The sequence below is a fragment of the Emydura macquarii genome, unplaced genomic scaffold (genome assembly GCF_026122565.2).
Source record: "Emydura macquarii macquarii isolate MOO-44397 ecotype Brisbane River unplaced genomic scaffold, CSIRO-AGI_Emac_v2 contig_3287, whole genome shotgun sequence".
NCBI lineage: Eukaryota > Metazoa > Chordata > Testudines > Chelidae > Emydura > Emydura macquarii.
Window position 1 is genome coordinate 6,996,685 of NW_027133424.1, and position 27,950 is coordinate 7,024,634.

The 27,950-nt window shown below is 45.8% G+C and overlaps 1 protein-coding gene across 13 annotated transcripts; it reads left to right on the forward strand.

The window, feature by feature from the left end:
- The first annotated feature begins 18 nt into the window (after nucleotides 1–18).
- LOC137142920 (flavin-containing monooxygenase 3-like) lies at nucleotides 19–27,950 on the forward strand. 13 transcript variants are annotated; one of them, XM_067532426.1, is made up of 14 exons: nucleotides 19–332; nucleotides 2,141–2,215; nucleotides 3,061–3,077; nucleotides 4,438–4,627; nucleotides 5,065–5,234; nucleotides 5,436–6,352; nucleotides 10,912–11,049; nucleotides 17,850–18,038; nucleotides 19,180–19,342; nucleotides 20,825–20,967; nucleotides 21,492–21,691; nucleotides 24,616–24,974; nucleotides 25,257–25,329; nucleotides 26,030–27,950. In XM_067532426.1, the coding sequence occupies exons 7-14, from the start codon at nucleotides 10,918–10,920 to the stop codon at nucleotides 26,370–26,372; spliced, it is 1,602 nt and encodes a 533-aa protein (XP_067388527.1). In that variant the 5' UTR covers nucleotides 19–332; nucleotides 2,141–2,215; nucleotides 3,061–3,077; nucleotides 4,438–4,627; nucleotides 5,065–5,234; nucleotides 5,436–6,352; nucleotides 10,912–10,917; the 3' UTR covers nucleotides 26,373–27,950. The 13 variants fall into 13 exon arrangements, with proteins under 13 accessions (XP_067388527.1, XP_067388528.1, XP_067388520.1 ...); XM_067532427.1 differs by having other exon boundaries at nucleotides 6,226–6,352; XM_067532419.1 differs by having other exon boundaries at nucleotides 19–341; nucleotides 5,065–6,352.

The window sequence follows — 27,950 nt, forward strand, 5'->3', positions numbered from 1 at the left end:
CTGTTCAGCTACCAGAGGGCAGGGAGGGAGGATAGTTCTGTAGATAAAAACTGTTCCAGAGTTTCGTTTGATGTTTTGTGGCGCAGCCACTGTTTGCAAACTCTTTTTTCTTTGCAGCCTTCATTCAGATAGCACCCGGAAACAATTCCCTGGGCATCTACTCCTCCTGGAGTAAAGACAGTGTCTAATTCAACTGGATCTATAACAACAGGTGATTAACTCCCAGAATGGGGGTAACAACTCTTTGCTGAGCAGAAAAAGGATTCCCATCTAAGACGAGAGAACTTGAGATCGTGTTTATGGGGGCTTGATCATTCATGGATCGCTGAGCTGTAAGGCTGGTAAATATTCCGGGCTGGGCTGGATAGTTTGCTGCCTTGCCTGCTCTGGGGTGGTGCCAGGGGTGGGCGTGATGCAAAACTGCATGCCCCCATGGAAAGCCCCCGGAAAGATTGGCCCCCACCACAGGAGGCATCCCTCCTCCAGTGCACCATACAGTCTGCTTGCCCTAGCAATATGAGCATGGCTGTGGCCCCAGTTTCTCCTTGGATGCATGGTGGGAACCACACCTGAACTCTGACTTAAGATCATCCCTTAGTCTGACTTAAGAAAGAGACTGTGATTGGCCATGCCCCCTTTGTGTGTGTGTGTGAGGGGGGGGAGAATGCCTGGAATTGGGGGAGGAAGCTTCCTCCATCCCCCTTCCACACAAAGGCAATCTGGCCTCACCCAGGCATCTCCACAGGCAGAAGGCCCATCTTTAACCTGACTCTGCAAAGTCGTTTGGGTTGCCAAGGCCATGGCTCACTTTTTCTCCGTGTAAAACGGGTTCAGAGCATTTCCTTGCCTCACCGCGGTGTTGTGGGGGTAAATATATTAAACATTGTGAGGTGCTCACATACTAGGGTGCTGGGGGACCTATAAGTGCTTAAAAGAGCTGGAAATGAGCTAAAAGAGAGAGAAAAGTTGTCTGACCAGATGAGGGGTAGGAGAAAAGCAGTCAAGAAAGCTGCCACATTTTCACAAGCAGCCTCTGGTTTTGGGTGTCCAACTTGAGACCCCTCATGGTTCCCCTGAGAACTTTTAAAATAGAGACAACCCTGTTTAGATTAGCAGCAGTAAGTGTGTGTTGTCTGAGGAAGCACACGGCTCTTGGACTCCAGCCACAGGCTCTTATTCTGAGTCTTGAGAAAACCAATAAATACTCATTTGGGAAGATGTGACCTTTCCTTTCACCAAAAAAGCCATGACCTGTGACACAACTGCCCAACACACTGACCCCCAGGCTTACTCCAAGGTGAGAGAGAACCCGATTCACATTTGCTCTCACATTACAAGTAACTTCAGCCAGGCTGCCCAAACCTAAGGGTATGTCTTTACGCATGACGGGGCGCCGCTGGATTGATTCTTCAGGATCGGTTGAGCAGCAGTGGAGACCCGCTCAATCGATCCAGAAGTGGACTCAATAAATCCACTCCTGCAAAAAGAGTAATGCTGTGTTGATGGGGAGGGCGTTTCCCGTCGGCGCAGGGTCATGGGGATGCCGCGCTAATTAGAATTTAGAAAGTCAACGAGAGATGCACAAGCTACTCTATGTAGCTTGCGTATCTCCTGTCGACTGCCGCCAAATTTCGCCGCGAGTGTAGACCAGGCCTAAGAAATCCGCACAGAATCTTGTACGTCATCATCATTGGGAAAAAAATCATAGAAAGCTACTGGTCCGTACATATGGCTCTGTTTCCCTGTAGTGGCTAGGCCACATAGAGGTTTATGAGTCTGCTACAGCTCTTGAAATAACAGGTTCTTCTTTTAGCTCAGACAGAAAAGGCTTGTGCCAGTGCTAATACGTATCCATTAAGAAAGGAAGCGTGCCTCATTTCTAAATCATGCATGTGAAGCATGGAATAAAATGCAAGCCTGGGGGAAAAAATGGGTTTATTTTCTTAAAAAGCAAAGCGGCAATTTTCAAACAGCTTAAGGGTTTTAAGAGCACAAGTCCCATCAAACGGCAGTGAGACTCGTGCACCTAAATCCATGATGGGCTTTTGAAAATTTCCTCATGAAAGCAGCTAGGGAAAGGGCATTTTTATGTGTATCTGCACATCTAATTAGCCATGTAATGTCATGTTCAAAATCACAGGTTAAAAGGACGCTGTCAAGCTATCCGCGCTAAGGCTGAAGTAACATCAACCATTACGGCAGCTGAAGGAAAGAGGTAAGACAGACACGTTCATCTCTGTTTTCAGTAGCTTTGCTTTGTGCACTTGAAAGACCATATCCTCAAAGAGATTTCGGTACCCAACTCCCACTGATTTCAATGGCAGTTAGGCACCTAAATACCTTGAGGATCTGTGCCTTTATGTTTAGTCAGTTTCACTCTTTCCTCTACAGAGGCAATTAAATTGGTCCTTGTCCTCTGCTGTTCTGAGTGGGTCTTTCCCAGGGCAGAGAGAGAGAGAAACATGTTTACAAAACAGGAAATTGCGATTTGTTAAACCACAAAATCTGGTGGGAAAAGGGAGGGTTGGGGGCGTCCAGGACAAGTGTGGTACCAGAAATTATTTTTAACTTTGTTTTATTCATGTCCTAGAATTCAAGTTGATGGTGTGTCCCATTGAAACACAAATGTTCTGTTCTTAGTTGCTCACTGCGCTATATCGTCTTGCTCCTTCGCATTTGAAAAAACCACCAAAAACCTAACTTAAAAAGAAATGTACAGTAGAACCTCAGAATTACAAACACCTCAGGAATGGAAGTTGTTCGTAACTCTGAAATGTTCGTAATTCTGAACAAACCGTTATGGTGGTTCTTTCAAAAGTTCACGACTGGACATTGACTTACTACAGCTTTGAAACTTTATCATGCAGAAGAAAAATGTTGTTTTAACCATCTTAATTTCACTGAAACAAGCACAGAAATAGTTTACTTACCTTGTCAAATCTTTTTTTAAACTTTCCCTTTATTTTTTTAGTAGTTTGTTTAATGTAGTACTGTACTGAACAATATTTGCTTTCTTTTGGTCTCTGCTGCTGCCTGCTTGCGTACTTCTGGTTCCAAAAGAGGTATTTGGTTGACAGGTCAGTTCATAACTCTGGTGTTTGTAACTCTAAGGTTCTACTGTAGTTGATCAATTTAAATTATGCTCCCCCAAAGTGGTATTAAGATCACACCAAGAAGCTTCAGACAAGATTGATGCCCCATTGTACTAGGTTTTATCCATACACATCAATGCTACCACCTAAACAGACAAGACGGGCAATGTTTAGAAGGAGAAACAGAGGCACAGGGAGTTGAGGTCATATAGCAAGCCAGTGCATGGGATCCCAGTCGAGCACCCCACCCATTAGATCACAATGGGTGCAACTTTTAGGGTTTGTTTTAAAACATCCTGGGCCAAATCTCCAGCTGACATAAATTACTATAGCTCCAGTGACTTCAATAGGACGGCTCCAGTTTGCATCAGCCCTCTGCAATGCCTGAACTGTCCGAGGTTTTTACCAGAGTTCAAGGGCTCAGCTAATGTCCCCTCGGTATTACAAAGCAGACCTTTGCTTTCATTGTGTTGTAACCGATCCTCTGACACAGATGTATGTGTGGGCCTAAGAGCAAGTTGCGTGTCACTGACCTTGCTGATTTCTCTCTTGGGGTAGGAGAGGTCATGTGAGGAGCAAGGCAGAGGGCAGGCCATGGTAAATACTACACTTTGTTTGTGTAAGGCGAAAAAATCCCACTTGATTTCATAACTGTGAGTTGGCATTGAATTCTTTAAACGCCCATAATTCAGTCCTGCTGCCCAGCTGCGTTCACGACCTCATTTGGCAATTAGATTGATTTGGAACTGGGATAAGGGATTCTAAGAAAAAAAAATGATATCTGGTAATTGACGGTTTCCAGTTTTGACCCTCCAGCAGAGCAGAGGAGATCACAGCGCTTGTGTCACTGCAGGAAGGCTGTCTCCTGTGTGCTCGGTTGGTCCTTGTTTAGTCTCATGGAAAATGGGCAAAGGGGGGGATGAGAAATAGCCTCAGAATGGAGCAATGGTTGGGGCTGAAATCCAGGCCTGCGGTACAGGGGGAGGAATGAATGCCCAGCCTTGCACTGAGCATAGGTGCTGACTCTGGGGTTTTCCAGTGGATGTCTGCGAGCGGGCCTTCAGGGAACAGGCAGGGCAGGCAGGAAGAGGCAGAGCACGGGGGTGGGGCCATAGATAGAGAGCTGGCCGCTGATTCGCAGTGCACCACCAAACAGCTGATTCGTGCACTCGAATTCGTGCACTGGAGCACTCATGGAGTCAGTGCCTATGATGGAGGGTAGTTTGGAGGGGCACTTCTCCAGCTGGGGCACAGGGATGGATTGACACACAGCGTCCAGAGAATAGTCCATGCCTGTGAAACAATGAGTTTGCAGGACTGGGCCCTTAGATTCTTCTTTTCTCAGGGTGATACATGCGCAGCAGGTTCAACCACATACGTGGGGAGGGATGAGGGACCGTCATCTCTCACAGAGCCGGTGGGCTGCAGACAGGCTCCAGGCTTGACACAGAGCCATGACACCCAGGGAGGCATCAGACGAAGCTTTCAAGAGGATTAGATCATTTCATCCCCTGGAGTATTTGTAGCAGTGCAAGGTGGGACGCAGCAATGGTGAATCACATGCTTCAGACACAAACCAGGCCCTGGTAGGGGTCAGGAGGGAAATGGCCCTCTATCATAGTAGGTAGCATAGAGCCACTGTTTGTTATGGAAAGTGGGGCACTGGTTTCCTATGAAGCGTCTGCTTTTGGCCTCTACTGGAGAAAGAACATAGACCTGGATGGCTCCACAATCTGGTGCGTGAAATCTAAGTCCTTCAGTGTCTTCTGTTGGAACGGCTGCCCCTCACCCCGGTGGCGAGGCTAGTCCAGACAAATGTCTCGTTTGTTTGCGTCTCCTCTGTAGTCCAGACAAATGTCTCGTTTGTTTGCGTCTCCTTGTATTGTTTTGTAGATGTGTTATTTTAACTGGTGTTTTTTCTGTCTTGAAGACATTAGCAAACACTTATTTACGCAATCCTGGTGCTTTGCAGAGCTGGATCAGTTTCGCAACAGGAGGCTTACAGGGGCGGCAGGTGTAGGAGATTGGTCAGAACTGGAGACACTTGGCTTCCTGGGACAAGTTTCGGGTTTCCAGAGTGAATCTCCAGTGGAGCCTACACACACTTGAATGGGGGCCTTCCAAAAAGGCCAAGTTACTTAGGTAAAATGAAACAAACTCAACCTTGGGGTAGGTAGGTTGACTTCAGTGGAATTCTCCTAGGAATGAGTTTGCTTTGATGTGTGTTAGAAAAACCCACTGTGAGCAAGTCCAGCTTTTCTGCATCTGTCTATTTATTGATGTCTCAGGGCTTTCAGCTGATAAACAGGTACCGGTTGTTTCCTACATTTCTTTCCAACCTAGATCCAGTAGAAGACAATCCAGGTCTCCCCACACATGCTTAAGTTTTAAAAGGGTGATTTTTCCACAGGTAACTCTGTTCCAATAATAATATCATTCACTTTTCACCTGTAGATTTCAAAGTACTTTACAAAGGAGATCAGCATAATTATCCCCATTTTACAGATAGGGGGACTGAGACACAGGAAAGTTAAAGCGACTTGCCCATGGTCACCCAGCAGGCCAGTGGCAGGGTGGCAAACAGAATCCAGGTCACCTGAGTCCCAGTCCAGTGCTCTCCCATCCCACAGTGAAGGGAAATTGGCCTGGATATGTTAATGACAATGTCACACAAAGACAGCTGGCAGATGCATGGTCTGCATGGAGTAAATGCAGGTATGAAAAACTCAGGTCATCTGCTTGCCAGCAAAGTGTCCATATTTTGGACAGGTGAAGGTGATGCGGTGTAAATCCCACACTGGCACTGAAAGGGTTAAGGGGGACTGGCGGCTCCGTTAGGGCACCTGGTGGCACTTGGAGTGTGGGCCAGGCCTAGTGAAGGATGAGACCCAGCTGGGGAGAAGCCTTGGGATTCTCCCCTGGGAAGCATCTCTGGTGAAGGGTCAAGAGAGACACAGAGCAGCCCCTGGCGTGGAGCAAGCTCTGTAGCGAGCCCTGATTGAAGGGGAAGATCTGGACTTCCAGGGAGGGAGCGCTGGGAGGCATTCAGCCGAGGAACGGAGCGGGAGCAACTGGAGAGGATTAAAGGTCCTGCCTCGGGAGGGCAGAAATTGGTGTGAGTTTATTTTTCCAGGTGCGATTTCCTGGAGGACTCCGGGTGGAAGCCCTGGAAGCCTTGGCTCTGAAAGAAGGGAGATCCTAGACTGGGAAGAATACAGCTGCACGCTGGACCCACAAAAGGGGCTGTGGAAAAGGCTGAGGTAGGAAAAAGCCTGGGGAGGAAACACGGGATGAGACTGAGCGCATAGACCTCATCTCCTCACTACAGAGTCCCTGGGCTGGAACCCAGAGGAGAGGGAGGGCCTGGATTTGCCAGCCAGCCACCTGGGAATGTGGCGTGAGGCTCCTTTTATATAAGGGGATAAGGACTTTTGAAAGACCTGAGATAAGGGTAAATAAGGACCACGGGTTTAGAGTCAGGAGACAAAGACCTGATGTAAGGACACTAGAATTTCTTTGTTTGACTCCCTGTCACCCACGAAGGGGAGGACGATGAAGCTAACATCTACCCTACACACCACTAGTGGTGGTATGTAGCATATGTGACGCCGCAGTGAAAAACACCATGTCTCCACTGCTGTGTATAGCTATATGTGTCGGTGAAAGGCTCTGGCAGAGGGGAGGCAGCAGGGAAAGGCGCCCTCCCTGCTGCCGGAGCCTTTCCCCACTGCCTCCCCCTGCTGGAGTCTTTCCCTGCAGCGGGGAAAGGCTCCAGCAGTGGGGAGACAAAAATACAGTTTTAATGACTTCTTGCTATAGGGTGAGAAATGGACTGTAAGTTTAGAACTTTTGTTATAGATTATTTTGCATAGGGTTTTCTTTTTTTATATAATAAGTCAGCCCAAGGAGGGCATTTTATCAAGAGAGCTGGAAGTAAAGTTATTGAAGACTCTGAAGGAGGGAAACTGAGGCAGGTTCCCTTGTTGTACTCCCAGGGCATATTACTGTGCTGGTTGAAATGAATGGTAAGCCTTCCCCTAGTGTTTTGACTGCCCTCTAGTGGTGGTTCTAGTTACAGTGTTTCTTGGTACAGGACGTTCCTTTTCAACGCTTCTAATCGAAAGCCTTTGATGTGTCCGGATTTGGAAAATAGAAAAATGCCTGATGGGGTGTTAGCGTACCCCACCGGTGAGTGTTACAGGTCCCTCTCTGTGCCCGACCCTCAAAGGATGACTCTTAAAGCACGACTTAGGGAACTTTAGCGTAAGCTGTAGCAGCGCCTGCGTCTAGGTCTCTAGGTACCTACTTCAATCCCTGCTGTGTTGGTCCCGATGACGGCTGTCATATTAGCACCAGACTTCAAGATCACTGTCACCAAAATAAAACCCCAAACCCTCCCACTAGCAACAAGACCCACTTTCCACAGCTCTGGCATTAGCTCAATAAAAATTCAGGCCTGGTTACCAAATTATCCAAATGGAGCTACAACTCGTGCAACTGGCCTGCTGCGGCAATGCTGGCGTAGCGTCTTATAGCACTGTTGCAAGTAATCCACGGCAAATATTAGCAACACAAACACTACAATAATGCCTCGCGCTGGAGCTGAGGGGGCCACGGACCTGTATGTCAATGTCCTCTTTGCTGACGAGCCAAGGTCACTGACCCTACTGCCTTAGCTACAGAAGAGCATTACGGTATGGAGCAGCAGGAAGGCCGTCCATTGATCTGTTTCTGGCTATGAACTGTCACTTTTCCTAGCTGACCTTTCTATTCTGTACAGCTGATCAAAAACGGTTTGGAGTTTTTATTTTTATTTTCCTATGGGAAAATTTTAAAAAATGCTGAAATTTCATCCCAATTTTTTTTTGGTTTGGGGGGTTTCAATTCTTTCCCCCCTCCCCCCCTAAATCTCCTTCCCCTACAAATTCCTCTGCACCCCGCCCCCTTTTCTAGTGGCGAAATTTGCAGAAACCAAACTCTTTTTTTGCTTGAAATTGGCTTTTCATCAAAAACCAATCAAAAGAAGAATCTTCTTGAAGGTAGCACTCTAGCAGATAGGGCACTGGTATGGAAGTCGGGATCCGAGTTCTTGTTCCATGCTCTTCCACCAGCCTGCTGTGTGACCTTGGGCAAAACCTTTCCCTTCCCTGTGCTTCTCTTTCTCCTCCTGCCATTTGTCTTTCTTATCTACGTAGACTATAAGCTCTTTGGGCCAGAGGCCGTCTCTCACTGCTGTTTGTACAGCACCTTGCACAATGGGGCCCAGTCTTGAATGGGTCCTCTACTAATAGGGTAGTAGGTGAATAGAGGGTCAAGAACCCAATGTTGTTCCAGATTAATGGTAAAGCAGGTTCCAAAGCCCAGATGACAAACAGCAATGCGCCGACAACTTGGAGTTATCTTTTGGTCCACATGGAATAATACTGAGCCCTTCCTAGTAAGTTGGAAGAAATTAGATAAGTGACTCAAGCTGAAAATCATGACAAAAACAAATATCTGAATCCCTGTAATCAACCTATTGCAAAGATCTCCTTTATTTGATTCAACCTGGATAAGCTAATGAACTCAATTCAAGGATGAAACCCTTTGAGTTCAGTTATCAGCATGACACTTAAACTAATTGAATTGTTATATTAGTCTATGGAATTTAAAATGGTCCATAAAATGGGGCCTAATCAATGTGTTGTCCATTCTGATCCACATGCTTCTCTTGGGTACAATTGCCCACTGGAGCCGCTCACACCCCTTTTTCAGTTTGTGTTTGATTCTTCTTTCTCATATGTGGTGTTTGAATTTCACTGCTTATATCGCCCCATAAAGATCACACTACAGGCCAGACTCTGTCAAAGAAATGTCAGCTGGAAGTGACCTCTAGAGGTCAGCTAATCTGTGTCCCCCCTGCCGGAGCCTTTTCCTGCTGGGAGATATGGAGGTATTTGTACATTACACGCCCGGAACTCTCCTAAGTCTCCAGGTGCTGCTGTAATACAAATATGTAACAGGCCATCTGGGCAACATGCATCCATGCGCTAATCACAATGATCTGTTCCATGAGAACTCCATCCATCAACAGCTTTGCCCCTCTGGCACCAGGGGACTCTCTACAATAAAGTAAAGCGCGTCAGTGCAGGAGACAGAGCTTTCACAGGGGTCTGCTCAAGACGGGAATAAACTGCCATGGACTGAGGGCCATCAAAAACCTCACTACCTTAAGGCACGTTTCTTTGACCTACCTTCTCTAGTATAAGCATACAGCACCATGTGGTTTAATGTAAATGCATTCCAAAGGAAGACACTCCACTATGCACGCTTAGTCATGTTTGATTCACCAGTGAAAGCCCCTCAGTTACTGCAATGATGAGTGCAGTATAAGAACCTGTCTAGAATAGAACTGCATGGAAAATAAGAATGCTAATCAGTTTTAATTTGTTCTTATGTCCTGATAACCTAATGTAAAGACTGGTTAGAATCTGACACTAATCTGGCCTGACACATGGTATAGATGGTTCTCTAATGAGAACACTTTATCGACTAAGAAACTCTGTCTCTGTATTCCGCTAAAGAGCATGCGCCAAATGACCGCTTTGTATAGATGGCATGGCAAGAACTAACTGAGATAGTGTGACTCCACCATCCTGGGAAGAATCGACAGCTGATGGGACAGTGGGGATCAGACAGACTGCATGTTAGAAGCCTTCTAAAAAATAGCGCCTGGGTGAATAGGTGGTTTCAGTTCCTCAGAGCCCTATGGGAAGTAACAGATCCTATGCCCTATCCAGCATCCTCCCAGAGCATGACCAGACCCTCTTCCCCCCACTTCCACGTATTCCTGATGCTCCCCAGCTTCAGCCTCTTTCTCCCTGCCGTCATCACCACTCTGGGGACATGAGCTAACTCTGTCCTCCACCTGTTTGCAGGGTCTGTGGCTTCTAGGGACCCTCTGCATGGGCTGGAAAGCAGAGTCAGAGCCAAGTGGGGCGTGGAGGGAGGGCATTTAGGGAATCACTCTGTCATGCTAGATCTGGACAGGAATCAGGTTGGGCGTTCTGTGTCTATGTGTGGTGCCATCCGGGGGGGCCTATGGTCACCACTTGCCAATGACCCTAGGTGCTGTCTGGGAATAGCATCACCTAGTCAACTTATTTCCTAAGCAGAGAGCTCAAATCTCCCAGATCCGCCTCACTTTCCACTCCAGGGATGCTAAGCTCCGAAAACACCACCGATCTTTGTACAGACACAGCCTTAACCAGCCCTGTCTCTGAGACCTGCCTCCTATGAGAGGCGTAAAAGAGGTTTGTTCTTTAAGGGAAACTCCTCCCACATTTCAGTGGCTTTCCTCAAAATAATAGGTGCTAGAAAAGGCATTTGGTTCCCCCCTGCCTGTCTGAAACCCACTTGCAGGCATCAGGGAACTGGCTGGAGAAAAGAAGGAGCAAAGGTAATGGGGAAAGCAGGACAGAGCTTTGGGAGGCTGATGAGAGAGAAATGGCTAAAGTGATTGTGAAACTGAAATGCAGAAAGGACAGCTGACAATGGTGAAACACTCCTGCAGGTCTTGGGCACTGAATCAGACCCATTTTGTTACCTTATTGTAGCTGGATTTGTCTCACATCGCTGAGCTGCATTTATAGTAATCAGAACAAGCTACCACTAGAGAGAGAGAGAGAGTGTGTGTGTGTGTACGTGGGCGCAATATTTCTGTCCGTAAAGGTGGCCAAGTCTTTTCTAATAAAGTTCTAGGCCATTCTGCTGACATGATGTGGTCTCTGCTCCCTGACAATCCCATGCACTGGAGATGTATGATCATTCCCTGTTGCAGGGGACCATGGTACGGAGAGTGGCTATCGTTGGAGCTGGCGTGAGTGGACTGGCCTCCATTAAATGCTGTCTGGACGAAGGACTGGAGCCGACTTGCTTCGAGAGAAGCGATGACATCGGGGGACTCTGGAGATTCACAGTAAGTGGCAAGTTTGATGACAAAACATTCTGATTTTTGAACAAGGTGGGTCCTCTAAGAGCCCAGCTATCACTCCATTCTGCACATGCCCTGTCGTGTATCTAACCGCACTGCTTTCCCTTATGCCTCTAGCCTGTTTTGCGCTTCAGGATAAGGACCTGTTAATTGTTCGGAACAGATTTCTCACTATTCAGCCCTATGTCTTTCTATGGCACTTGCACAGGACGGTGAAATCGGCGCTGATTGTCACTTGTTAACCACAGTCACCCATCCAAACAGGCAGCAGCCTCTCGAGAGCTGATTTGGGGTAAAGCTCAGCACCCCCAACTTCAGTTGAAGTAAACGGGAGCTGCGGGTGGTCTGAAAATGAGACCGTCCGTCCCTTTAAAAGTTAATTCGGGTTCATCCCACTGCTTATAATAGCCAGAAAAATACCAGCCCCTGTAGTGGCTTTTATTGAGATTTCACAGCTAATAGTTTGTTAGATGTCTTAAAAATAAAGCAAAATCTCACTCTGGCTTAATGCTTTTAAAAGCGAGGCTGAGCAAGCAATTTGGGGGTGGGGGGAACATGAGCCGGCTGCGTCTGAGCCAGGCAAACTCAATCGTTACATGTTTACTTTGGCAGCTAGTGCAGGGAAGTTGAGCCCTGATGATGGGGCCGTGTGCTGTCTTTATGAGGCCTTGCTGTCCGCTGGGCAGAGGCCTGCGTTCCAGCCGCCCATCCCTGGAGGGCAGGGAAGGAATTTGGGTTTGCTTTACTGCAGCACTGAACGCTCAATGCCTCGTTGGGTACCTCTGCCCCTGAAGGGAAAGAACCTTTCCGTATCCCCCGCTAAAATGACTCTCCTGCCAGTGTGTTCTCTGCTGTGGCCGGCGGGCTTGTTTGTGTGGGCTGCACGCTTTCATTTTGTTCTGGCACCAAGAGGTACTGGAAAAGCTTCATCCCTGTTGCAACTGCTAACTTGAAAGGAGTCGCAGCAGGACTGAATCTAGACTAGGCTCAAAGCCAGGTTATGCAAAGACTCTGCCTACAGCACAAAAGGTGACATCCAGCACTAGGACTTTATTCTTGCTGTGCTGCTCTCGTGACCTGATCCTTCCAACGGCACAGTGATTCTGATAGGGGCCTTCTTTGTGGAGCTGTTTATTGCCAAAATGTAGGCTCTTGTTTTTTTTTCTCTCGCTTTGTCGTAGAAATAAGGCCCCCGGTGAATCAAATGCCATTTTCGTTGTGCTTATGATGAAACATTGCGGGGCAGGGTGGGGGAGTGGGAACCACCACCTTCAGAGTTCCAGCCCAGCTGACGCTGGCTAGCCGTGTGTATGGAGCTGGATTTCTCTGCCTCAGTTTCCCTATCTGTGAAATAAGGTATGAACTGGAGGGCTCACAGGATTCATGTTTGTGTATTGCTGCGGAGATGTGCTGATAATGGAGTCAGCTCACCCTCCCCCACCACACACACACACACACACACACAAATTAACACTGGAGGGGGCTTTGGAGGCAGATGTCTGAGAGGGTTTCCTCAGGAAGATTCCCCCCAAGCGATGGGAAAGGCCTTTCCCTACCCATAAACTTGCTGGTTCTCTGCACCAGCCTGGCCCCTGCTGTCTCTGGCAGAGGGGCTCCATTGCCCCCCACCCTGAGAGGAGCAGCTTCCCAATCCTCAGGGTAGACGCTCCCCCCCGACCCACCTACTTTCCTTCCCCTTCCCCAGCATGGGCCTCAGACTCGCAGGAACAACCACTTTGGGGCAGAGAGCTGGCAGAGCCAGCTGAAGTGTCCAAGGAGTAAGTGTAGGAACAGGCCAGCACAAACTAGAGAAAGCCTGGAAAAGGAACATAACCCTTCTCTGGGAGACGAGTTGGCCACCTAAGGCCAGAGCTGAAATGTGGGAGTGCTAGGAGGAGAGCTTGAGTTGCCTCTACACAGCGCCTTGTTCTACACCAGCCTTCCTTGGCCAAGGGTGGATTTCAAGCCGGAGAGTCCCAGATTGGCAACTCTGGAAACCAAAGCAGGAGGGCTGGAACTGTGTGCACGGCGGGGGTGCTGAGAGTCACTGAACTACACTGTAAACTCTGGATCTGACGGAAACCACTTCGAACCAGGGAGTGCGGCAGTGCCCCTTGTTCCAGCACCTGTGAACCAAAGAACTCTCTGTGGAATGGGTACAACAAAGGCACGGCAGATGCCCTGCTACCGTACCTCAGCACCGCTCCAGCTCGAGGCGAGAGAGAGAGAGTGGAAGTCATGCCACTTGGACCATGGCTACTGTGTTGGCAACAGGAGGGGCAGCCAGCATCAACTTGGATGGTGGTTTGTGTGGTGGCACGTCGGCTGCTTGGAATGGGCTTGAAGCCACTGTCTAATTTCACAGAGGGTCCACGACGTGTAGCCATGTCGCCTTGCCTTACCATGGGGGGGGGGGGGCTTGGACTGGAGTTGTCTAGGCTGGGTGGTAGCACTGCTGAACAGGATCTGGGGGTAATACTGGATCCCAAATTGAATACGAGTCAACAGTGGGGTGTAGTGGCCAATATCCTTCTGGGGAGTGTTAGTAGGAATGTCGGATGTAAGACTCGGGAGGTAACTGTCCCACTCTGCTCGGCACAGGTGAAACCTCAGCCAGAGCAGTGTGTCCAGTTCTGGGCGCCACACTTCAGAAAAGATGTGAATTAATGGGAGAGAGTCCAGAAAAGACCAACAAAAATGATCAAAGGTTTAGAAAACCTGATCTATGAGGAAAGGTTTTAAAAACTGGCCAAGCTTAGTGTTGAGAAAAGAAGACTGAGGGGAAACCTGATAAACCTTCAAAGATGTCAAGGGCTGTTATAAAGAGGAGGGGGATCAGTTGTTCTCCATGTCCCCTGAAAGGAAGGCGAGAAGTCATGGGTTTAGTCTTCTGCAAGGGAAGGTTTAGGTTAGATATTAGGAAAAACTTTCTAACTCTAAGGCCAGTTAAGCTCTGGAATAGGCTTCCCTGGGAGGTTGTGGAATCCGTCCTAAAGGAGGTTTTTCAGACCAGGTAGGACAAACCCCTATCAGGGGTGGTCTAGATTTACTTGGCCATGCCTCAGCGCAGGGGGCTGGACTTGATGACCTCTCAAGGTCCCTTCCAGCCCGATGTTCACAGAGCCTGTGAGCAGTGCAGGAAATGATGTTGGTGGTGCTCTGCCCTCTGAATCTATATTGAATATGTCCCTAGTGTGACATCAAATGAGGCACCGAATTGCTGGAGGCGCCATCCTCCAGATGAGATGTGATACCATTCAGAGGATCACCCATGACCATTACAGATCCCACAGGACCTGTCTGAATGAATGAATGAATATTAGCCCCCAATATCCAAATTTCCAAAATTCCAAATTGGCGGTTTCACCCTGCCTCTGAAATCTTCCCCTGCAGTTCTGCCCAAGGATGGTATTCTTCACTCCCTGCGCTGCAATGGTGCTGTGTTCTCTAAAACAGCTGCCAGGGGACAAGTGATCATTAACTCGCCTCCCAAGGTCCTGCAGATTGAAATCCTCAGGCGAAAGATGCAATAATTGCATCACATCCAGAGCTCTCCTGTGGAAATGACATTTGGTCCCAGGTTGATTGTGGGTTGTGTGAAGAAGTACTTTAAGTACTTTAAACCTGCTGCCTATTAATTTCATTGGGTGACCCCTGATTGGTGTGTTATGTGAAGGGATAAATAACACTTCCCCATTCACTTTCTCCACACCGTTCATGATTTTATAGCCGTCCATCATATCCCCCCTTACTCATCTCTTTTTCCAAGTTGAACAGTCCCAAGCTTCTTAATCTCTCCTCATATGGAAGCTGTTCTATACCCCTAATCATTTTGATTGCTCTTCTCTGTACCTTTTCCAATTCTAATGTCTTTTCTGAGATGGGGCGACCAGAACCGCACACAGTATTCAAAGTGTGGGTGTACCATGCATTTATATAGTGGGATTATGATTTTTCTGTCTAATTATCTAGCTCTTACCTAAGCAGTGAGAGGCCTGTGGCACCTTAAAGACTAACACATTTATTTGGGCATAAGCTTTTGTGGGCAGAAACCCACTTTTTTGGATGCAGAGTTCGCTATCTCAACTGGTAAAGATAGTGTGCTCTCCTGCGTTTGCAGGGGAAATCCAGCTCACAAGAGTGCAGTTGAAAAAGGCCTCAAGTCCCTTTCTTGCCCCACCATTGCCTGGTGATAGGGAGCTATGTTTTGTTCTGTTTTCATTACATAACCCTTCCTACCTCACATTCCAGGCTGCAGAGCACAAGTAGAAATGCACACATATCAGATAACTTTAACTACTCAGCATGAACTGGCATCAGCCTGCTGTAACCCTTAAGTCACTGGTAACTTCCTGACTAACCACCAAATTAAATCTTAGCGCAGAACCATCAGTCGGTGCTATCTACTGTACCCCCATCTTGCCAATACAAGATTTTTCCCACCAGTTTATTTCTCAGTGACTTGGTCATGGTTTAAACATCCCAGCAGATTAGTGCTTGCCCTGTAATGTATTGCAGTATGAGATTCAGCCATTAGCTATCTCTGGGTACAGCAAAAAATTAAAACAATCTCCCGGCAGCAAATCTCAGAGCCTAGGGCTACAGACTGGGGTTTGAGCTCCAGTGCTAAAAATAGCCACGTAGACGCTCTGGCTCAGGCTGGCGTTCTGTCTCTGAAACTACCCCACCCCTGGACTTCAGAGTCCGAGCCCAAATGTCTGCATGGCTATCTTTAGTACCATCGTGCAAGCCCCAGTCTACAGAGCTGGGCTGTGAAACACGCTGCTGCAGAGTTGGGTTGTTTTTCCTGCGTGTTGTCTGGAGTTCAGACAGTGTGTGGTCTCTGGCGAATGGGAAAGACAAGGCTGGAACTCGAGCTGTGTGGAAGCATGGTCATTTTTCTGTCCCATATAGCTGTTTTCTTCAATAAAGGCTTCCTGGTGAAGATAGTCAGCGATTCCCTATATCATGCCATTCGCCTCTTCCCCTGGAAGACTTATCCACAATAAAGTAGATCTGTTAGGATGTTCAGTCCAACTCTTCTTTCTAAATTCCATACTATTGGTCGTAGCTCGTTCCCCTGGCCCCATCCCAATCAGTTTAGGTCACACCCTGGCTCCACTAAAATAAATGGGATTTTTGGCATGGATTTCAATAGGATTGCATTAGACCTTTGACTTCGCCAGCGTGCTCAAGCATACAGCCAAACTGCCACACAATCTTCTGCATTTTCCACATACTGAACTCTCCTATTCGTATTAAAGGCAGGTAGATTAAGGCACTGACCTTGTCCCTCTGAAAGCCTGATTCAAATCCTGCCACACAATCAAGATGTGTGTGTGGTTGTGTCGCCATAGTTCCCAGAGCGGGGGCAAATAAGCACACAGCTGCTGTTTGGGGTAGCACTCAGCATATGCTAGGTGCTTTGCAGATCTTCAAGAAGGGACAAGAGGCAGGACAGATTGGAGGAGGTTAGGGAAAGGAGAACCAATATATCAGGATCTTTATACACATCAGTTAGATTCACTGTTAGATTCATCAGCTAGATTCACATCAGTTAGCTAAGTAGAAGGGGGTCTTTAAGAGGAACTTTAATAAGGACGGGTAGGAGCCTCTTGGATGAGCACAGAAAGGGTGAACCAGGCATAGGGGGCCACAAAAAATAAGGCGGGGGGGGGGGGGGAGGATTGTGCAATAATCGCACAAACAGGCAGACAAAGAGGAGGGGGATGGGGGAGAAATGGCGGAGCAGAAGGGGTGGAGAGCCAAATTCCTTGACTTGCTTGGAGCACTGGTTTCATGTTAGCAGCTCTCTGCAGCAAAGAAACCACAGCCTTCCTGAAGACCTGAACTGTGATCTTGGCAAGTAAAGGGAGGAGGAGTTGATTATAATAACCTGCACCTGTTTTTAGAGTCTTTCGTCTGAGGATCTCGAAGTGATCTTAGCTAACACAGTATTATTATCCCCGTTTTATAGATGGGGAACCTGTGTCACAGCAGTCTTGGATTTCACAGCAGTTAAGTAACTTTCCCAAAGTCCCACAGCAGGTCTCTGGGCCGAGCTGGAAATATAACTCAGGTTCTGGTTCTGGGTCTCCTGCTCTAACCCCTAGACCTGCTCTAACCCCTAGACCACACTCCCTCCAACTTTATGTTAAAGAGCATTGATTTGAAGTTGTATGTATTTACTTTCTTCCCTGCCAGCAAAAGCTTTTCTCTGCAACCATGGGCTAATGGCTTCCTTTAAAAAAAAAAAAAAAAAGAAAAGAAAAGAAAAAGAAAGATGAGATGCTCATGTCATCACATGCTTCCAGGAGCAGGGGCTCTAAGATAAACACAAAATGTTGCAAGAGGTGGCAACACTGCGCCACTGTAGCTCATCAGTGACTCCCGCTTCTCGCCTTCTCCGTGCATGAATGCTGGACAAAGCATCCCAGGGGATCTCAAGGCCATTTTAAGACTTTCATAGGCCCTAGGCACACTTGCCTTCGTAGGCCCCCCGACCGAAATAACTAATTTGATTTTAAGCTATTAATAAATAGTTTTTTAAATAAAAATGAAAAATTATATCTAAATTTTTTTTTCGTAGGCCCTGAAAGTTTCGTAGGCCCTAGGCACTGTTCCTATTGTGCCTAATGGAATATACGGCCCTGGGGGAGCTGAGAATTGCATCTCCATGGCTAATTTTTTAGTGAGTGAATTTCCACCACATTGCAGCGAGCCTTGCAGCCACCTTCTGTGTAGATGTTTGTTATTTTGTTAATTATTATTATTGTTCTCTGTAGGAACAGGCAGAGGAAGGCAGAGCCAGCATTTACCGTTCCGTGTTCACCAACTCTTGCAAAGAAATGATGTGTTTCCCAGACTTTCCTTTCCCTGATGATTTTCCGAATTACATGCACAATTCTAAGCTCCAAGAGTACATTCGGATGTATGCCAAGCACTTTGCTCTTTTAAGATACATAAAGTTCAAGGTAAGATCTTAGAGCTGCAAAGGCCAGTGCCCGGAGGGGCGGAGTTATGGCTCTACCAACTTCCTGTCAATGTTAGAAGACTGGCTCCCTGTGGAGGTGTAACTCATTGGCAACATAATGTGGGCTGTACAAGGGAATTCTGCCCCAGCAGGCCTCGTTAGATGGGCACAATCAGGCCTTAATTGACTAATCCTGAGTAACCAACAAAATGTCATGATCAGTCTGTCTGTTGGTAATTCACAAAGACAAGGGCAAATAAGTCACATTGCGCCTCTCAAAACAACCCCTCTGAGTCTGTCATCTAGCTACACAGTGTTTTGGCGGTGGAGTAATTGAATGTTAGACAAGAGACGCACAGTGATTAAATACGAGTTAAGCCTTCCTTCTGGTTATAAAATCAGTGTTTCGGTCATCCAATCAACACAGTGCCGTGTGGCTTAGGCAACATCACACAGCGAGAATAGTGACTTATAGCAAAGACTTGAAGCAATGGGTCCTGAGCAACCCATCCACAGGTTGAAATGTATGTGCCTGCAGCATTAACTGAATGAGTTTTAATAATGAACAAATTGTAAAAATCAACCTCTGCTATTGGGTAAATAAATCACATACCAAAAGAGGATAAATTTGTCCAACTCTGATTCCAAAACGTCACCCAGCTCAAAGTGATTATTATTATTTAACTTTATTGCAACAGCACGTAGGAGCTCCAAGCATGGACCCAGGCCCCTTGTGCTTAGGAGCTGTACAAACACCGAATAAAGACACAGTCCCTGCCCCAAAGAGCCTTCCATCTTAAAAGGGTTCATCACTGAAAATATATCTCTGTAAATGGCTTCCATATTTGCAAGATGTCGCTTTGACGATGCAGTAAGAACGCCAGGCAGAAGAATCAAAATGATGCAGCACATTGTTACTGGGGTTAAGGCCATCTCACTAGCTCTTACATATGTACTCCAGAAGTGAAATCCTGCCCCCATTAAAGTCAATAGCAAAACTCCTATGGGCTTCAATGGAGCCAAGATTTCACCCCAGTTCTCTATTGTGAATCCAGTAGGACCAATGAAATGTACAAAGCTGTTTGTCTGCAGACCCACGTGCAGATGAATGCAAATTGATGTGTGTCTTTGTTTCTTTTAAGACTATGGTGAGCAGTATAAAAAAACACCCCGATTTCTCTGTCACCGGCCAGTGGGACGTTGTTACAGAACGGGACGGGAAGGAGGAGTCAGCTGTATTTGATTTGGTTATGGTTTGTTCTGGGCATCACGTGTATCCAAATTTCCCAGCTGATTGCTTCCCTGGTGAGTTGTGTGTATGCAGTACATACGTTATAGCAAGGACTGGGCAGACCATTCTCATTAGCACATTGGGGAGGTGTTTCAATTGAAAAACCAGAAACCAAAAAAAAATTTGGAAAAAATTTCAGTTTTCCAAACCTGAAAAAAAATTACTAAAAATGATTTTTGAAAACCAAATTATTTCAGTTTCCTCTGATTCATAGAAATTTCAAAACAAAATTGCAGAAAATTTTGTAAAATACTTCTAAAATTTCTCCCAAAAAATATGTTGTGTGCCATTGAGTGGTAGCTGTTTCGGTCCCAAGATGTTAGAGACTAGGTGGGTGAGGACCTTGGACCAACTTCTGTTGGGGAGAGAGACAAGCTTTTGAGCCACACAGACCTGAAGAAAGTTCAGTAAAAGATACCACCTCACCCACCTTGTCTCCCGCAAAAAAAAAAAAAGCATTTTTCAACTTGTTCTAATTATAGCTTTAAAAAAATTGCCGAACTCTCTTACTGACTGTTTAGTTCAGAAGCATAAGCAGTATTAAACATCATGACCATACAATCACCAAGACTAAGAGTATAATGTTAGCAATTATATAAATAACAGCTTTTTGTTTGCAGAAACATTATGTAATGATAGTCATCACATTTTACTATTTGGCAGAGCATTACCAAGACACAGGATTAATCTCTTTATAACAACTAGGAGAGGTTGTTTCTGGGGATTTTGTTCTGTCCTTTATTCAGGTTAACAATCCAAATCCTCGCAAATGATCGACACTTATTTTCAAATGCAATGTTTTTTATGCAAGCAAGTGTCCTCTTGTCTTTGGACTGGAAATCTCACAAAAAATGTCAGCCAAATGTGCAGGGCCAGATTCTGCTCTCAGTTATCCCCCGAGTGCTTCTATTATCTTTACAAATGTTAGTGTATTCAGCCTCCCCACACGTGATTTTACAGATGGGGTGACTGAATCCCAGAGGGGTGACAGGCCTGATTTTCACAGCTCTTGAGCACCCACAATCCCATCTGCAGGCACTCAGAACATCTTAAAAACCAGAAAAACTAGACAAGGTGGAGGAGCTGGGCACAGGAACCCAGTGCCTGTGGCTCTTTCTCCTGTGGATTAGACTGTTCTGAGGCAAAAAGAACCCCCTTGAAGTATCAGACCCTAGGTTGAGTTTGCAGCATGAGTTGTTTGAACAATCCTCTTTGCACCTTGTGACATGAGCACATCTGAGGTGAAAATCACAGAGAGAATAAATGTCAAACCTCACAAAAGTACTGCAAAAGGGTCCAGCCACAAGTGGGTAAAATCTCTCTCCTTGAATCATAGAAGATGAGGATTGGAAAGGACCTCAGGAGGTCATCTAGTCCAACCCCCGGCTCAAAGCAGGACCAACCCCGACCAAATCATCCCAGCCAGGTTTTTATCAAGGTTTATCAGGAATTTTACCACCAGCTGAACTTATTTTACTTTCCACTTTTTATGTCAGGGATAAACAAATTTAAAGGCAGCTACTTCCACAGCCGGGAATACAAGGAACCGGAACAATTCAAGGGGAAGAGAGTGCTTGTGATTGGATTGGGAAACTCCGGCTCGGACATTGCTGTTGAGCTTAGTCACACGGCCTCGCAGGTACAGTTCCCAGTCTTGCTGAGGAGTGGTTAGTTCTCAGTGCTGAGGCGCACATTTCAGAAGGGTTGTTTCCAAAGCTGTCTCATCGAGGATTCAGACGCCCAGTTAATAGGAGTAGGCAGCCAGGTCCTCTAGGCGGCTTTGAGGCTCCTACACTTAATATAAAATTAGAATGGTTACAGGCCGGAGGGATGCAACACATGGCACAGATTGAAATCAAGGGCAGGCCAGGCTCTGTAGGTATCCCTCCCGCAACATACATGACTTTGCAATATATCTTCCCACCAGTTCTGGATTGTAGCTAGAGGAAGGCAAAGCAGGCCTGAGTCTCCACTGCTTTACTCTAGTTTACTCCCAGCTTAAGTGCACTGACGTCAGTGAGGGGACACTGGTGTAAAACTGGAGCACTGCAGTGGTGAATCAGGCCTGCTAATTAGAGAGGTCTCTGCCAGCGATTCTTCTCCTGTAGTTGCCTTTCTAGCATGGGAATGGCCGAACCTGCTTTGTCTGGTGTTTTTTTTTAGGTTTACCTCAGCTCCAGAAGCGGCTCCTGGGTGATGAGTCGTGTTTGGGACAACGGCTACCCCTGGGATATGCTGATTGTAACTCGCTTTGAAACCTTCCTCAACAATACCCTTCCCACCTCAGTCAGCGACTGGCTGTATGTGAGGAAGATGAACAGGTGGTTTAAGCACGAGAACTATGGCCTGATGCCTTTGAACAGGTAATTTCATTGGAATCTCACTTCAAACCATCTGAGGAGGGAGGCAAGGCCTGGTTCAGCTTTGAAATGGCAGCATCGTGGTGCCAGGCTCGAATTCTCCTCTCCCCATCAGTATACTTTCTTCTCATCATGCAGCAGGTTTATAGCAGGCTAGCTTAGAAATAAGAGTACAGGTAAGTGAATGAAATCCCAAGCTTCAGGCTCTATACAGATTGTTTGCAAGAATAGGAAAGGAATCCTCTGTCCCTTCTAATCCATATGCGCTCAGCATTCTGCAACCAGAGAGGTGTGCAGTGACTATTTTGCTATGCTCTCATGGTTCATTGTTGGAGACAGGACACCACACTAGCAGGGCTAGGTCTGGTCCACTACAGAAATGCCTTTCTTACAGCGTTAGAGCAGCGGTTCCCAAGCATTTTCCCTGCATGACCCCATTTTCAGATGTGGTGTTTCCCACTACCCCACACAGCATGGAAGTTGCCGTTTAAAAATGGTGTCCTCCCTGCAGCGTGGCCTCACACACACTGTACATGCAAGGTCATGCCACAAGGAGGCTGCCATTTTGCTTTACAAAATGGCATCCTCTGGACTGCATGATCTCACACACACGGTGCATGCGAGGTCATGCTGCATGGAGGGCGCCATTTTGTAGAGCAAAATAGCTTCCCCCATGCGCCGTGACCTCGTGCGTATGGTGCATGTGAGGTCACACCGTGCGGAGGGGCCATTTTATAAAATGAGCATGTAGAGGACGCCGGGATGGCCATGATCCCATCTGCTGATGAAGCGACCCCACTTGGGGTCACGACCCACAGTTGGGGAACTGCTGCATTAGAGATACAAGCTGGAGGAGGTAATATCCTTTATTGGACCAACTTCTGTTGGTGAGAGAAACAAACTTTTGAGCTTACACTGAAGAAGAGCTGTGTGTGCCTCAAAAGCTTGTCTCTCTCACCAACAGAAGTTGGTCCAATAAAAGACTTTACCTCCCACACCTTGTCTCTCTAACATCCTGGGACCGATACAGCTGCAACTACACTGTGTCCTTTCTTAAACCACATCCACCTCTTTGCCTAAAACAAACAAACAAAATCTCCCACCTTTAGTAGCTAATTCAAGGATGAACTTACCTCTGAGTAATGAAGCCCATGTTTGGACTGACTTTGATTTTAAGCCTTATTGCACCAGGGTGATTATCTTCATTTTAGCACTACCAGAAAGAATGGGAACTGTGCGGTATTCCATACATTGTACAGTTGATGGAGTTCAATGGACCCAACCCCATTGTTTAGGGTAGAGTAACCCAAACACTGACAATAATGATTTTTTTCCCTCTAGCTACATTATTACAGTGATGTCACCAAATCTCAAAAGTGAGTTAGCCGATCCTATTTCAAAATCGGTTGGAACAGCTATAATGATGTGATGTTTTCAATGGTGTTGCAGCCATGTTGATAGAGCCCTGTGCAGATACAAAATTTGTATCTGCATCCGAGCCTCAAAAATGATCTGTGGATATAACGTGGATATCTGCAAATTTGCAGGGCTTTAGATACAAAATTTTTATCCGCATCCAATCCATGATCTGCAAAAATGGACCATGGATATAAAGCGGATATCTGAGGATTTGCAGGGCTCCACATGTTGTTCCCAGGATTTGAGAAAGACAAGGTGGGAGAGGTAATATCGTTTATTGGACCGACTGCTGTTGGTGATAGAGACAAGCTTTCGAGCTACACAGAGCTCTTCTTCAGACGGGAAGAGGTAATCAGAGTGTTCACCCGATTACCTGTTGCAGACCAGAAGAGATCTGTGTAGTTTGAAAGCTTGTCTCTTTCACCAACAGCAGTCGGTCCAATAAATGATATTATCTCACCCACCTTGTTTCTCTCCTAATTAAATGAGTCAATTATAATGCATATAAAAAGACAGTGTCAAGATTATTACAGTTCAAATCTGGCCAAATACTGGGGGGGGAAAAAATCAATATTTATTTTATTCAAATTGCAAAATGAAATTGATTTGTTAATACTTAGGTATTTGCTTTTCACAAATATTTATTTATCTTTTGTATTACAGCAGTACTTGGAAGCCTTAGTCTTCACCTAGGACCCCGTTGTGCTAGGTGCTGTACACACACAGACCAAAAGATGGTCCCTGCTCCCAAAAATAAGTTTATTGGCACCAATATTTTTGTAAAGGAAACTTCAAAGTTGCATGCAGAAGTGTCCCTGGAAACTGGCGTTTAAATTCATGCCCAGAAGCATTCAGGCCAGAAATGCTTACGCCTCAGTTTACTGGGGAACACAAACAATACCATGTGACTTATCTGTCCAATCCTGGGTTCGAATAGGAAATTTAGAATACAAACGACTTGCAAAACATTATTTCCAATCCAGCCAGAGACTGGATATTGTTGAATAATTTCAAATGATAAATTTGGAGGAAATCATGATTCATTTATCCTATAAGCAACAAAAAAAAAGATTCTAAATTAATCATGTAACTCATTAATTCTGAATTATTTACTCAGCCTTAAAGGGATGACTATGAGAAAGTGGGTTCCTTTAGCTTTAAGGAAGAAACCTTCATTGCTAAAGTGATCCTGTTTGCAGCCTTACATTGAGAAGAGTCAGTGTGCTATAAATGGACACATGGGCTGTAAGTAGATTTGCTGCGTAGGTGCCTAACTTCCCAAATTTAACCTTAACTTTTAAATTCCAGGCTTTCAAACTCATGTTCTTTTTATAATTACAACCTCCCAACACTGCAATATCAATTTACCTGATATCTATGTGTGACTTTAACCGTATCGGACCTGAGCAACAGAGCTGCACATCGCATGGAATGCTCTCTGTGTTTATCCTCACTAGGATAGACAGGAAGCACTTTGTATTACAGGCCTCTTTGTTCTTATTTTCTAGAACCAGCCGAAAAGAGCCGGTGTTCAATGATGACCTCCCAAGTTGCATTACGTGTGGAACCGTGGTGGTGAAACCCAATGTGACGGAATTCACGGAAACCTCCGCTATCTTTCAAGACGGGACTGTGCAGGAAAACGTTGATTTTGTCATCTTTGCAACAGGTTACAGCTACTCCTACCCCTTCATGAAAGATGACTCCATCATCAAATGCAGAGACAATGAGGTCACCTTGTACAAAGGCATCCTGCCTCCTCGACTTGAGAAGCCAACCCTGGCTGTCATTGGCCTGGTCCAGTCGCTTGGTGCAATTATTCCAACGTCAGATCTCCAAGCTCGCTGGGCTATAAGGGTGTTTAAGGGTAGGTAAAGGGAAATGTAGGGGAGGGCAGAAACTGTCCCCATGTGTTTGCCTGTGGGAACTAGCACTGCTATGCAACCTATTGTTTCTTGTACATTCATGCTGGGGACCTGGTATGAAAAGAGAAGCAGGCGGACATTTGTGCCCCTACAAACCTCATGAGAATTGTTTGGCCTGCTCGCACCAGAAGTTGTAGATCAGGGGGAGAACAGTGAGTGGCTGGAAGAGTATCATCACTTAGGAGATGGTAAAAACTAGTGACATTCTGCCTGTTCTTTTCTAGGGTTATGTAAGCTTCCCACAGTGAACGACATGATGGATGATATTGACGAAAAAATGGGGAAAAAGCTCAAATGGTACGTGCCAGGTACAGCTCTCAAGTAGCTCTCTGCACGCATGAAAAAGGCTTCCAAGGCCTGTCTTTTTGGTATCAGCCCCACATAATGTTATGGTCTGATCTCTGAAATGCATACGCTTTGTCCATGATTCTATGATCAGGAATATCCCTTCATTAGGCCCGTTATTCTAGGACCTTTGGGGACACCTTCAACAGAGGGGCCGAGGATGAGAACAGATTACCTTCTCACCCTGGGCATGGGGCCAGCCGGCTCCGAGACGAAGCACACAAGTTAGAGACGTGGTGGGGGAACCTGCCCTGCAGGCGTCCGTGCTGCACCTCTTCTGTTAACAAATATAAGGCTTCACTCTCCAGTGGCATCAGGCTGGCCTTTTTCACATGTAATCTACTCACAGTAAAATCCTGTACATCAAACACATGAAATCACCCCTTCAAAGCACCCCCGTCCCTGCAGCCCTCATTCCAGCACAATTCTCACTGAGGCCAATGGGGTTTTGCGTGCATAAGATTGTGGTGAATTAAATGTGTTAACCACAGTGTCACAGCAAGAGTCGATACTCCCTGGGGTATATCTATACCACCTGATAGAATTGCATAATTAACCATATATAAACTAACCAACGGCCTTTTCCTCTACAGCATCTTTCTTATATACTGTACTTAGCAATGTCTCATATCTTCTTCCCTCCCACCTTAAGGTACGGACAGAGCACAACCCTACAGACTGATTACATTGCCTACATGGATGAACTTGCCTCTGCTATAGGTGTGAAGCCCAATTTTCCGCTGCTGTTCCTGACAGATCCAAGGCTGGCCCTGGAAGTTTACTTTGGCCCATGCAGTCCGTATCAGTTTCGTCTGACAGGACCGGGGAAGTGGGATGGAGCCAGAAATGCTATCCTGACCCAGTGGGACCGTACGCTGAAGGCTACAAGGACCCGAGTCGTACCTGGTTCTCAGCCACATTTCCCCTTCTTGAGTTTGCTTAGGATCCTCGCCCTCCCTTTTCTCCTTCTTGCTGTTTTTCTGGTGTTTAACTAATCAACCATTTTAAGGCTCGCAAAACGAAATTAGTAATGGAGAGGAAAATTCTTCCTGAGAGAAGGGAGAGAATCCTACCACGTCATACCAGTTCTGACCTATTGTACATGCAGATATAGATGTAGCTAGACAGACAGACATACTACAATGGCCAGATCCTCAGCTGTGTAAATTGACTTCACTCCATAGAACTCAGTGACAGATTTGCATTTGGTGTAAATTAGCATTACCTGATTTGGGCTGTTTTGTTTGTATCCTAGGAAATACTGAAAGAACAGACTCATTACAAGGAGAATATTGAGATAAATAAGATATCTACATGCTTTCTTAAACCCCAGACCCTTCCCATCTTGAGCATTCAATAGTGTGATGATAAGAGCTGGTCAAAAAATTAACAATTATTTTTCACTGGAAATTTTTTTAAATTGTTTTTATTTTTTTTTAAGTTTCCCCACTGAAATGTTTTGGTCTCTCGTTGAAAAACTGAAACCAAACATTTTTCAGTCTTCAAAAACAATTTTTAGTAAAAAATAAAATTTGGTTTTCAGTAAAGGTTTGGTTTTCAAAACCCAGTTGTTTTTTATGAGAGTCTGTTTTGCAGATTTGAGCAGGACCAGGGAAGTTGAAACTCCCTCCCCCCCCCCCCCCCCCAAAAAAAAAATCATTCAAATTTTTTCTTTTAAAAAATTATTATAACCAAAATGAACATTGTAATCAAATGTTTGTGGAAAACTTTGTTTTGGTCAAAAAGCCATTTTTTGTTGAAAATATCTTTCAATGACAAAATTTCTCTCTGTGCTTGTAATAAGTTTTCCTTCTAACAGCATGCTCAACTGCGGTGTCTGCTTCTTACCAATCTGAAATGCATACAGTACAGAGCTAACCAAATAACTAGCCACTCTAGTGTTAGGTAAACAAAATGTACAAATTTCTCCTGTATTTGGAGAGAACTTCTCTGAACTCATCAGAGATGGCTTGACAGCCCCGTTGTAGCTCTCCATCTTTCACCATCCATGATTTAGTAAGAGACCCCAGAATTTTCTTTTTCGTTTCCTTAAATATTCATTTGAGGCAGTGTCATCTACTAGTTAGAGCAAGAGACTGAGGGCCTGTCTAAATTGTGCTATCAGAGGGTAAACCATGCTACTGGTGTGTGTCTTGGTTTGCATTGGTCAAGCAGGGATTGCAGTGCTTTACATTCTTTGTATGAAAGGCACCATATAAATGCAAAACAACATTATTATCTGAAGCTGTTGAGTCTAGATGAAATAGGACTAAAGAACAGGCTCTTGTTAACCAGTGTTTCTTGCTTTTGACTTGAATGCTGTGGTCACAGCCTCTCTCACCCAGTCAGAAGACGGAGGTTTATGCCCAGTCATGGTTAAACCAAAGCAGTTTATGCATGCCCAGTTGCTGTAACTCTTCTCCTTTTGCTTACAGCCTGACTCTGGAACTCAATGGAAAGATTCCCCTCTCACCCCGCCTGTTTAATGGACATTGTATCAGGGCCCTATTGTACAATGTAACTTTTTTTTTTAAATCAGTTACAATATTCAAATAAAAATGTATTGGAATCTT

Bases quoted from the DNA above. Each gene is read 5' to 3' on its own strand.
- LOC137142920 (XM_067532417.1), top strand. The intron at 11,050-17,849 runs GTAAGTGGCAAG...TGTTCTCTGTAG, and splicing joins GGGGACTCTGGAGATTCACA to GAACAGGCAGAGGAAGGCAG. The intron at 19,343-20,824 runs GTGAGTTGTGTG...TTTTTATGTCAG, and splicing joins CCCAGCTGATTGCTTCCCTG to GGATAAACAAATTTAAAGGC.